Below are 12,556 nucleotides of genomic sequence, written 5' to 3' on the forward strand. Positions count from 1 at the left end.
TTTCCTCACCTGTTTATCCCTCTCACCCGTTTCTCTATCGTTGTTAGTTAAGCATAATACAATTTGATATGAACCATATGTTACTTAAATTGGGGACGCGCTGAAAACTTTCCTGCCGGGACTCGAGGAGGAGGAGGTGGGCGGCAGCTGTGTGCTGCCAGCAATCAGGGCAGGAGCCCTTTAAAAACTCGCAAGCGCTCCCGCTCCGCGGGACGCGCTGAAACTTTCCTGCCGGGACTCGAGGAGGAGGAGGTGGGCAGCAGCTGTGTGCTGCCAGCAATCAGGGCAGGAGCCCTTTAAAAACTCGCAAGCGCTCCCGCTCCGCGGGACGCGCTGAAACTTTCCTGCCGGGACTCGAGGAGGAGGAGGTGGGCAGCAGCTGTGTGCTGCCAGCAATCAGGGCAGGAGCCCTTTAAAAACTCGCAAGCGCTCCCGCTCCGCGGGACGCGCTGAAAACTTTCCTGCCGGGACTCGAGGAGGAGGAGGTGGGCAGCAGCTGTGTGCTGCCAGCAATCAGGGCAGGAGCCCTTTAAAAACTCGCAAGCGCTCCCGCTCCGCGGGACGCGCGCGGGCGGCGCCCGGGCAAAGCCCGGGCCAAGGGCGGGCCCGTCCTTGCCCGTCATTGCCAGGAAGAGGCAGGGCAGGGCCACCCCCCTGTCATTTACTTTAAACTGTGGTCCCAGATAACCACTTTCTATTTGACTGCCCGAAGGACAAACTCAAGCCTATTTACACTGTGGTGGGGTAGCTTTCCCCCAAAGCTCTAGGCCTCTACATAGTTAGTGGTCAACTTCCAATATTAACCTGCCTTTGCTCGCCCCGCTGTGATTTTACTTGATACTGGGAAATTGCACTCTAACCAAACCCTGGACGGCTTTTTACAAAAGGCCGTTGGGGAACTTGAAAGAGAAATAGAACTAGTACAACGTCGTCTTGCTGTCCCTCCTTCTGCATCCATTAGCTCAGCCCATGATAGCCCAGTCTCACAGCCCCTCCCGCGACTAGAGCTCCAGTCTGCCCCGATTATCCATTCCCCTTCTCCGTCCAAAATTTTTCAAGAGATCCAAGATGATACTCCAATTGCACCTGCCATTTGTGCCGCATCAATTTAATTGGCCCAGTGTCCCCCTATAGAAGGTTCCCTTACTTTAACTGAATCCAATACCAAAGGGAAAAGGAAGCGTAGGGAACCTGTCCTCAAAAATAAACGATCTAGAACCTTGAGTCCCTCCAATCTGGCCCAATCTTCTATTAATGAAATGGCATCAATCTCCTTACACAATACCAATAACTCCCATGCAAACGACTTTATTAGGGATCTCATAAGAGATGAGCTCTCTAAACTACTTCTTCCTATCTCCAACCGTCTCCAAAGGATCGAGGACAAACTTGAAAGTCTTACGAGCAGTCAGCTACCAACAATTTCTTTACCTGCAGAAATTCATCCTAATCATGACTCTACTGTTGCCATTAGTCACACAGGCCAAATTCCCAAATCTTTTCCTCCTACTCTAAATCACGTCTGGCCTAGTCCTGCTAAAACCCCCAGCATCCTGACGAACAAACCCCATATGGCCTTAGCTCCCTTATTAAAAGGAACCGCCTCATGGAAAAATCCAGCAACTAATTCACGAGACGGCCCCCCCTTTAGGGAATCCTCACAGCCAGCATACCAGAAGAAGAATAAGAGTTGGGACTCTCAAGAATCCAAAGTGCTTCATTTACCACCTGAATCATGCCCTTATGTTCTTATTATATCAAATGTTCCTGAACTCAAACCTTATTTTTCCGAATCCTTCACCGAACTCAAAAATAAGGTTATCCACTGGTTGCATGTGAATGCGGGATTTGCTTTTTCCATGTCATCTTCAATACTGATGGTGAGAAGGGTAGAGTGGGTGGGCCCTCTAGCGAAGATCGGTTTTGGGGATTGTATTGTCATTAATTTTAATTCTCCCGATCTAGTCCAACGACTTTCTCTTAATGCCAACAGACTTTACCCTACAATTGGCAAAACTTCTCTTTGCAGGTTACATGTGTTCTATCCTCCTTCTATGTCGTCCCGGAGTACTCAATCACCACCATTACACGGGGCCGACTCGGCCTCTCACACACTGCCTACCCCTGAAATTGGTTCTAGACGTCCTCTATCCTCCCTCTCCGAGGCAGACTGACTAGGAGATGCCTTTCAGGATGCGGTTTTGTCTAACTGCGAAGCTGAGTCCATTTGCCCTATTGGTCTCAACATCTCGGCCGATTTTGTTGTCCCGGGTTCACCCAATAGTTTAATATGCCAAGCATCTGAGGAATGCATTTCTAATCAGTCAAAGGCTCCCTATACCTTGGGTCACATCTGCATGGCCAACCCATCAAATCCTAACACTACTGAGGATATACCCAGCGAGGTTTTAAAGACTCAGAGTGAGAAACCTTCTGATCTTAATCCACCCGAGGGAAGCACCATGGTCCTTGACAGTCCCTCCCCTAGTACTCCATATGCCCAGAATAGAGTTGGGTCCTCATGCCCAGAGGATCTCGATAAGGTGCTCAGCTGGAATATAGCTGGATTGGAAAGTAAATTACACAGCCCAGGTTGGGGTAACCTTATTGATGATCACTTGATTTGTCTTTTTCAAGAAACATGGGCATTAGAACCCAAATACAGACTCGGTTTTAAAAGCTTCTGGGTTCCGGCCCGCAAGTCATCTTCTGGGAGACCTTCGGGAGGGTTGCTCGTGTGGCTAAATATTTCTCTCAGGTGCAAGATAGAAGAATTAGACACTGGTTGCCCGGACTTGCAAGCCCTATTGTTAATGATTTCTGAAGAAAAATCCCTCCTTTTAATTAATATCTATAACAGGCATGTGAGTCCCCACTCTGAGTCTGACGTTCTCTCAAACTTGGACTATGTTCTTAAAAGTAATTCCCCCTCTTTTGTTTTAATTGGTGGAGATTTTAATGTTACCTTCGAACCTAATCCTTTAGTCCAAGGAATCTGTAAAGAAGAGGATGCCCATTGGGGCATCCCCCAGTTAGTCTCCAACAAAAAACCAAGATTGAACAAATCTGCTCGCTTTTTGGCTGACATCGCACTAGCTCATGGCCTCCGAGCCTGTAATGGCCGCTCACACTCGGATGCTATTTTGCGACCCACTTTTAGGCGCGGAGTACATAGCAGTCGCATTGACTACATACTTCTTGATATCCGTCTTTGGTGTTACATGGTAGATATGAGGGTAGATGAGCAGCCTGTGAGCGACCACGATCCCCTGATTCTATCAACCAGAGGTCTTTTTCCTTCGTTTATAGTGCCTCACTCTAGGTCCAACGTGTCCCAACTGGCCCTAACCAATAATAGACGCAATCTAAAATGGGAATCTGTTATCTCCTCCCCTAATCATTTAGCATCTATCTACAGTTTGCTCGTGAATCAAATGGAGTGTATGATCCGGTTAGATGAGTCCGAGGAGGGCGATAGCCTTCTTACAGCCCACACTGATCTGTTCCAATCTTTAAAACAATTTTTTACAAAAGAGTCTGTTAACAATTCCAATAAAAAACACAATGCCCCTTGGTTCAATAATTCCTGCAGATCAGCACAACTAGCTCTCCTGGATGCAATTAAAGAAGGCCATGCTGCGACGTTGAGAATAGCCAGGGCCGCTTATAAGAAGGAATGTTCAAAGGCACGCAGAAGTTGGGAGGAAGCCAGATGGGCCACTATCCTGGTTTCAGCCTCATCTAATAATACTTCCAAGTTTTGGAAACTAATAGCTGATAATGACAGTGACTCTCCAGCCGCGCCTGGCTCTACAATCCTCTCAGCAACTTGGGTAGAGCATTTCGGGCAACTTTATGGTGGTCCACCAGATGTTTCTCTGTGGCCCCCCAATGATTCATCAAACCAAGAGATCATTCCAATTTCTTTTTCTCTTTCCGAAACTAGAGCTGCAATAGACTCCCTGAAATGGGGGAAGGCGCCTGGCCCAGATAAAATTCCAGGTGATCTATATAAATCTAGACCTGATATATGGGCTCCCTACCTCAATTTTATCTGCAATACTATTGCAGCAGGCGCTCCAGTTCCATCTACTTGGAAAGGGGCAGAAATTGTACCGATCTTCAAAAAAGGAAATCCAAACATTCCGGCTAACTACCGTCCAATTAGTCTCCTCGATAACTTCCAAAAAATTTATGCTAAACATCTTCTGTCCCACCTTGAGGAATGGATTAGTGAGTCTAAAGCCCTTTCTGATTTACAAGCGGGCTTCAGACCCGCCGTGAGCACAGTTGACCAAGCTCTAAGATTTATGTCAATAAAATGGAAGAATGTTGACCTGGGGGGGGGCAACCTTTACGTGGTCTTTATAGACCTAAGAGCTGCATTTGACCTGATCCCCAGGAATCTGCTGTGGTCAACATTATTAAACATGGGAGTGCCATTTGGCCTCCTGAAACTCATAGCCCAGTTGCACCAAAATACCTTTGCCCAAATCAGGTGTGGTCAAGGGGGCGAGCTGACTGACCCTGTAGCTATCAAAAAAGGAGTTAGACAAGGTTGTGTTCTGGCACCCACTCTTTTTCTGCTCTACATCAATAATTGCATCCACTACCTAGAGAACTGCATAAATGATTCTCCAAAACTAGGTGGGAAAAAAATCCCCTGCCTGCTTTATGCAGATGATACGATCCTACTATCAAAATCACCAATGGGAATTCAACACCTAATTAACCAGTTCTGTGCTTACTGTAGTGATTATGGTTTAGATGTAAATATTAAGAAAACTAAATTTATGATATTCACTACCTCTAAAAAACGACTGCGTACTAATATTGAGATGAATTCGACCCCATTGGAGAAAGTTGAAGAGTTTGATTATTTGGGTTTCAGACTATCTACATCGGGTAAATGGAAGGCAGCTATTGACAAGGGGGCTCTGATCATAAGCCAAAGAGGTGGGGCCTTAGTCCGCAGATCTAGAAAGGCACCGAGCCCCCCTCTGAACATTCTTGCGGAGATTTATAATGTTCAAATCAGAGCAGCAGCCCTATATGGAGCGGAACTTTGGGGGTCCCACAAAAACCTGGACATTCTGCAAACTAAGGAAAATATCTTCCTTAGGCAGGTGTCCAGGCTAGGCACGGGTACACCAATGACCCCTTTAAGGCTTGACCTTGGTCTAAATGGCATTAAAACTATAGCGGCCTTAAGACCCCTTTCCTACTGGATTCGTCTATGGAAATCTGCTGAACTAGAACCATATAGGCTGGCTGTAAGAGAGTTGATAGCCGCCCCTAAGGCACTGGAGAGAATCCCTTGGCTGAAAGAGATGAAAACTGCCTGGGACAAAATGGGTCTTCCCCATTATTGGAATCACCCGGATCAAATCCCTGACAAGGCTAGGAGATTTGTTACGAACAGATATTGGGAGAAAGTTAACGAAGATTCCCTGCACCAAAAGAGGGCGGGTAGGTTAACTATGGATTTTCTCCAAATTAAGCATGAACCCTGGGCTGAGATTTTCCTGAACCTCCCTATCCCTCCGTATGCCCGTGCTCTATACCTGCAGTTAAGATATGGCACATTGCCTACCAATGGTTTTACGGCCCATTGGCCATCTAACATCGCTACAAATGATAGGTGTACCTTCTGTCAACTTTGCAAAGAAACATCAGAGCATGTATTATTCTTCTGCCCTTTGTACAAGACACCAAGAAAGAGGTGGATTATTCCCCTCTGTAAAAACATGTCATTTCAGGACAGAGTAACAGCCATTAGAATCTGTACGTATGATTCTTCTCCCAGGGTTGCCATTCCAGTTACCAAATATTTATCGGAGGCTTGGTACATCCGTCGCAAGTTCATAGCATCCAAAGGCTCCTGAGCCATTTCTATATTTGTTTTCAGAAGGATTTTAATCTTCTTTTTTTATCCTTTTTGTATTGTTTTTAGTTGGAAATTTTCATTATGAATTTGTTGCTTTCCCTATGACTACCAAGACTGCACTAGCCCATATAGCCTTCTCATATAGTTATCCTGTTGTTTTCTTTGATTGGTACTCTGATTATGTCGTCTTTTAGTCCAATCAGACTATCTTTTGTCTTTTTTGTCTTTTGGTTGTGCATACTGGTCCTCCAGACAAAAAAGTCTTATACTTCAGTTTTTAGCCCTGTCCCCTTTTTTACTATATTTATTCAAGTTTTATTTTATTGTATTTATATATTTGATGAAATGCTTTGTTTTGTTATTCTTTTTGTTACACTGTTTTGATGTCTATTGGTTTTACATTGTTACCATGTTTTTATTACATCCCTTTTTAAGTATGATTGTTATTATTATTTTAAATGGTCTAGATTTCTAGACCGAATGAACTTAATAAATAAATACTTAAATTAAATGCTTCAAAGTTCTCATGCAAAAAAAAAAAAAAGACAGTAAGCTGCCTAAGCCAGGGGAATGGGGGTAGGTTAGGAGTACAGCATCTGAGCATCACAACCTAGGTCCTTTTGGTGACTGACAACAATACGATGGACAAGCTCTATCGGGCTTAGAGAATATCAAACACATTTGCAGAAAGCTACAAGGCAGACCAAAAAAGTCAAACGGGCTGAGTGGCAGAGATTTCCTTGACATGCAAAGACATTTATTCCTAGCTGGTACGAGCAGAACACCCCTGGTAGCTACGTGTAAAGAACTATGAACACACCCATTTGCATGATTCATAAAAGAGTAGGGACACAGCTTGAAAACAAAATCCTAAATAACAGACATAGGAGTCCAACTGTAGAGAACATCTCAATCAGACTAGAAGGAATGGGTCTACTTCATGCTTCAGGAAGGCAGACTCGAGCCTCTGAGATAGGTCCTAGTTGCATAATAGTCCAAGGAGAAAACAGCTACATGGTATTGGCAGACTGAGATAACGCAAAGGAACGAGACTTTGCCCCTGAAAGCTTAGTTTCAGCAACCAACTTTGAGTGCCAACCATCGAAACTAACAGGGTCCATCTTCTGAATGACATAATCGGGACCTAGTCCATCATCTTAATCTGTCACTGATATAAACACCTTAATCATTAAAAAAAAAAATAACAATGGCAGAATTTAGTACAGACTTGCTTTTGAAACACAGGTGTAGTTTTCAGCATGAGAAAAAGCCAACAGTTGGGCTCGAATTATTAATCAGCCTTTTGTACTTCATGCCATATATGACTGGTAGAAAAACAATGTAATGAAAGGAAAACTTAAATTAATCAAAGCCACTGGCAACTGCTCAGGCCAGATCCCAATCCATTGTTTTTCAGCCGGTATACCACTCTAGGCAGAGACCAGCCATATGCAAGTAAGTCTTGATAATGCTCCAACAAAATGGTCCAGCCTGAACTGCTAAGGCAGGACCTATTCAAGAAGCATTTTACAAAACCCCAGACTAGTCTACTTAAGCCTGGTCAGTGTCATATAGCTTAAGTCCTGTGACATGGAACCTACATGTTGGAACACCCATAGCACTTAAAACATCCACTTCAACAAAAACAAGTGGATGGAACTCATCTCGGCCACTGGTGATCCCTCACCAGACACCAGCCATTTGCACATCAATTTTAAGGCAGCTCCAGTGCATGCAGTCCAGCCCGAACTATCACACCTCAGTCTGTGGCTGCTTGTAGTCCCTAAGCAACACTGCAACCTATTGCAGTATTTGAAGCATGTTTCAACAAGTAACTGACAATTTCTGGAAACAAATAGTAGGAGATCAGTTGGGAAGATTTTCAGTTTTTAAAAATGACAGCCATTAAAAGATAAAATGTTCTCATCACAGTTTTAGGGTGCCAGACTATCTTGATTCATCACATCCAAAGTTATTGTTCTGCATTAATGAGTTCCTGGAGCAGACCTATACCTGTCAAGTCAACTAGATCCGTCAGAGGTTCCAGCAATATATTCACAATCAAGAGCAACAGGGAGAACCTGCAAGGATTGTAACTGTATAAAACGTAAAAGAGCAATACATGGCTGATCAAATTCAGTTAAGTTCCTGCACAGGATTCACTAAAACTTACACTAAACATAATGAAAAATACCAAAACTCCAATGTAAGCTTTTTGCACCCCATGTAATATAGGAGCACCAAGCAATCTGTATGTAGAAGAAAAAATAATACAGGAAACTTTAAGGTTTCGTAAAGCAAAGCAATATTTAACATTTTCCCACAAGTTGAAGTGGTGAAAATGATTTTGAGCTACAAAAATATGCAGGCCCTTTTCATTAACGGAAGAAAATAAAACAAGTAGTGGCAAGAACAGTTCAGTTGCTGAAACGTGAGCTTACCATCAATTTAAGTGCCAATAAAGATAAGGAAGTTTCACTTTGGTTTTATTAACGTCTTTATATGCAAGAATTATTATATTTTAACTGTATTAGGAAGACCTACATTCTGATGAGCATGCGCATTTCTGGCTGTTCCTGTGCTCCAGCATGTCTCTTCAGATCGCAATGAATCACATACATGATCTGGGACGTGAAGGCCATCTTCGCTCCTCTTGCCTCTCACCTTGCCGTCAAGAGACACGTAGCCGTTGTCAGTCTCTGTTGATTTATCACTAGAATTCTTTGCTTTGTTTGAACTAAACAGAAAACAAATGCTTCACAAATCAAATCATGGGCCAGGCATTCTCCCCACCCCCCTAATATTGGATAGCAATGAAGATATCATCAAAAATCAACTTGTATATGAATGTGATCTTCACCCTTCGTTAGTGTAAAACAAAAAAATACATTCTGAAAGAAAGCACTTGTCAAACTGGAAGTTAAAAAAAAAAAAAAACAAGTGTACAGCAAAGAAACAAGAAAAAGTAACTTCGCAAAAAATATAAAAATAATAAACTGCTCCTCAAAATGTCTCTCTTTGTAAAAGTACATTGAGGAATTGATTCTCTTTTTTTGGGTGGGGGGGGGGGGGCTAAGTGCTGCGAAAATGAGCCTGATACAGGTTTACAGGTTTACTAATATATTTTTAAGTGCACCTTGTTCTCTCCCTACACTTCAGATTCACCCCTTTTTCTCTGCTTGCTCTATTATTGACTGGGGAGCGATACACATTGGTACTTCGGTAATTTAATTGCCTGCTTACATTATTGCAAGGCAGCCTCTTCTCCATCCTTCATTCAAGTGTGGGGCCTTTGCTGATCCTTCCATTAGTGCAGGGTCTTTACCTCCACTGTTCTTGCTAGCAAATCGATATGATCTTATTCATCTTCCAGGCAGGATATGGTCTGGTTTCCACCTCCAGTAGTGGTGGGCTGTCTCATCCGTGATACAAAGTTTTACCTCTGCCTATGTTTGTGGCCAACGTCCACAACATCCAACTATGTCTCCCTTTGCAACAAGTGATCCTCCTTGACATATTTTGTGCGTTATGGCAGCCATGGCATAAGATGTCTTCATTTGTGTTTGTAAGCTTTTTAGACATTGTTGTGGTCTTTCTTGGCATTTTGTGGACATGCTAAACTACTATGGAGGTCCTGGCATAAAGTGACTGACTGTGGGCGTTACATGCATTGGGGTGCCCCAGCAGAATCTTCTCTGTATTTATATGTGGTGGGCATTCCAGCAGCAACCAACAGGAGCCCTGAGAAAAAAGTGGGAACACCAGACCCATGGTTCCCTAACCAAACACACTAATCAAGTCCAACTCTCTGCAGTTGTGTTTGGGTTCCTCTTACAAACAAACCTAGAAACAATGGGGATCATACACACCACTCTTTACATCAGAGTCTGCCTATAGCAACACCAACAGTGAAGCAGTGTGTTTTTGACACTAGATATGCTTTTTCAACATATATGATTATTTAAGTTTTTAAAATTCACTGACTTTTCTTTAGCACCAAATTAAATAATCTATGAGAAATATAGCAAATGAAATTAGAAAACAGCTCACGGTCTATGACACAAAGCCTGCCTGTTTCTTTAAGGCCATAGTTATATACTGTTTAAAAGCCCAGTACTGTATTGTAAAGGCGGATTAGATGATAATGCTAAATTATGGTCATGAATTAACAATCTCAGTATCAAGGTTTGAATTTCAGCTGCACCAAACAGCTTACTCCTCTGGTTAGCATATGGTTTCTGCCGCGTATTTATAACAAATCTAAGCCTCACTCAGACTTAATCAGTATTAACAATTTGCATCACTCAAGGTGCAGTGTATACCATTATCCATTAAGTCTGTACTGTGGCAAGAGTTTGATTAATGTGAAATAGATTGCAAATATACTGTTATTTCTAGTATTGGTGGTGATGCAAGGTATACCAGTTGGTGAAGGACTATACTATTAACTAATTTAAAACGAATTAAGGGAAATACTCATGAGCAAAACAGACCACAGCACACAGTGTAAACAGCAGTATGATGTAGGTAATAGGATCCGCGGTGCGCGAGTTCTGTTAAACAGAAGAAGAAGGCACGTAGGTATTCACTACTGTGATTACTCCCCTGGAAGTGCGGCTATCTTCACCCTTACTCCCCCATCAGTTCAGTCCTAAGGGAAATACTCAGTTTGGTCCAATCTCAGGTTAAAGATCAATTATGGTTGATGACTGCCTGAAAACGGCAACCTAAGCACCAATAAGTAAGTGGATTTCATGTGTGCCATACAAATATGGATCTTAGATGTATTTCCACCACACTGTTCAACAGAGGATTTCAACATTGTCTGTTGTTATATAGATGTTTGGTGGGGCACTGGTTGACTGGAGTTTTAACCAATGCTATGAACTTCTTTATGATCACCCACTAACCTACATCATCTCTGACCAAAAAGTACAATTCCATCAGATCTGGTGAGCTATAGAGCTCTCTGGCAAAACAATGAAGACGTTTTCATCCTTTGAGTGAAATTTCCCTTAATCTAGCTCTATACGGAAGTGCGTGATGCCACAGTGCATTAGATATACTGTTCGGCTCATCGCATATCCTGATCAGTGTGTACAGGCCCGTGCAGGTTGAACAACTGGTGGCCATTAACTGGATCTGCACATCTAACCCGAAAATACTTAGCTACATCCCTTACCATGGAAAGGCTTTGGCAGTAGCCTGCAAACTGCAGACATGATAGTTACACATCCAGATATGTGTGTAACAGAACTGGCTATGTATAAATGTGGTTAAAAAAAAACATCTTAGCCAATTAAACAATGATCACCTTAGCCAATTAAACAATGATCAGTTATGGGACCTACTCCCTTTCCTGCCCAGCTAGACATTTAGGCCATTTCCAAGTCAAAGCTGCAAGACCATAGCTTTATTGCCGCCAGGTGGGAGCAAACAGAAAAGTTGCTCCCACCGGGAAGGAGGAAATCAATACAGCTGGCACCCAGACTGGGTGCTGTCAGGGTGAGCTGGCAGGGCTGTTGGGGCCATGGGCCCAGCCCCACAGATCCCAACTTCAATGTATGTACGGAGTGCCTCAATAGGACTGCGGTAGCCACTAAAACGTCAACCATTTTTAAAAAAAGGCATAGGCAGTGCAGGAGTGGGTATATATAAATATAAAAGGTGCCTCGCTACTTTACTCATAAAATATTCACTGTCCCTACCAGTCCCTTCATGGACTTACGTGGATGAAATGCTGGAATTAATGCCAGCCACTGCTAATCACTCAGGGCCAAATCCCACTCCATTTTGTACACCATGCCGCTTCAGTTTGGACCCAGCCATATGCTAATCAGTCTTGATCCTGTTCATAGGTTACTTGTACTCTGGTTCTGGGAGGACCTGGCTTGGTAGTTTGGGCTGGAAAGTTACCACTGGAGCAGGGTCTAGACTGATTTGCATATAGCTGGGTCCAAACTGAGGTGACATGGTGGGCAAAAACAATCAATTGGGATGCAGCCAGAGCGATTGGCAGTGACTAAGCTTAAATCAAGCATTTCATCCATCACCTTTTTGTTGTTCCAAGGAATGGTAGGGTAACCACTTACAATTTACAAAAGTGTTGCAGGGGCTGCAGGCGAACACCACAGCCTCCCAGGGAAGTTCTTTTTTCTAAAAACTGCAAGTCTTCTGGGTCACTGAATGCATGACCCCAGGATAGCTTACATTATATTTAAAGTACTCCAAGCTGGAGCTGGATGCTCTTCAGCTGGAGTGTGGGGCCCGCTTGTGGTTTATTCTCTGGCTGCATTTAAAGGCCTGGAGAGTGTAAAAGTAAGACTCAAAGCCAAATCTAAATTTCACTGGAACACAAATACTTTACTTTAAATAATTTTGTGAGAATAATTATTATGCATTGCCATGTGTGTATTTATAAGGATTACTTTGGAATATAGTTATTAGCAAATTATTGTGGTGAGTTTCAGATAAAGCCAGATCTGCTTTATACAGGTGGCCAGCCTTTTATATTTTGGTGTTCTGAATTTTTTAAAAGGCCAGTAGGTCTGCCTTACTTAAAATGACATCTGTTTATATTGTTACTTTACGTTAACAAAAACCTCTGGCATTCAGAGTAAAACAAAATCGAAGGTTAACATGACGTTAAAGTTAGATCTAGTAATAGTA

At 43.0% G+C, this 12,556-nt stretch overlaps 1 protein-coding gene across 3 annotated transcripts in view; it reads right to left on the reverse strand.

Moving 5' to 3' along the window:
- The window catches only part of PHTF2 (putative homeodomain transcription factor 2), a 489,158-nt gene that overhangs the window by 147,468 nt on the left and 329,134 nt on the right, over positions 1 to 12,556 (reverse strand). For all 3 annotated transcript variants that reach the window (XM_069229666.1, XM_069229667.1, XM_069229669.1), the window contains one exon: positions 8,432 to 8,624. In XM_069229666.1, the coding sequence (XP_069085767.1) occupies positions 8,432 to 8,624 (193 nt within the window). The remainder of the gene's footprint in view (positions 1 to 8,431; positions 8,625 to 12,556) is intronic.

Source organism: Pleurodeles waltl, chromosome 4_1, assembly GCF_031143425.1.
Source record: "Pleurodeles waltl isolate 20211129_DDA chromosome 4_1, aPleWal1.hap1.20221129, whole genome shotgun sequence".
Classification (NCBI taxonomy): domain Eukaryota; kingdom Metazoa; phylum Chordata; class Amphibia; order Caudata; family Salamandridae; genus Pleurodeles; species Pleurodeles waltl.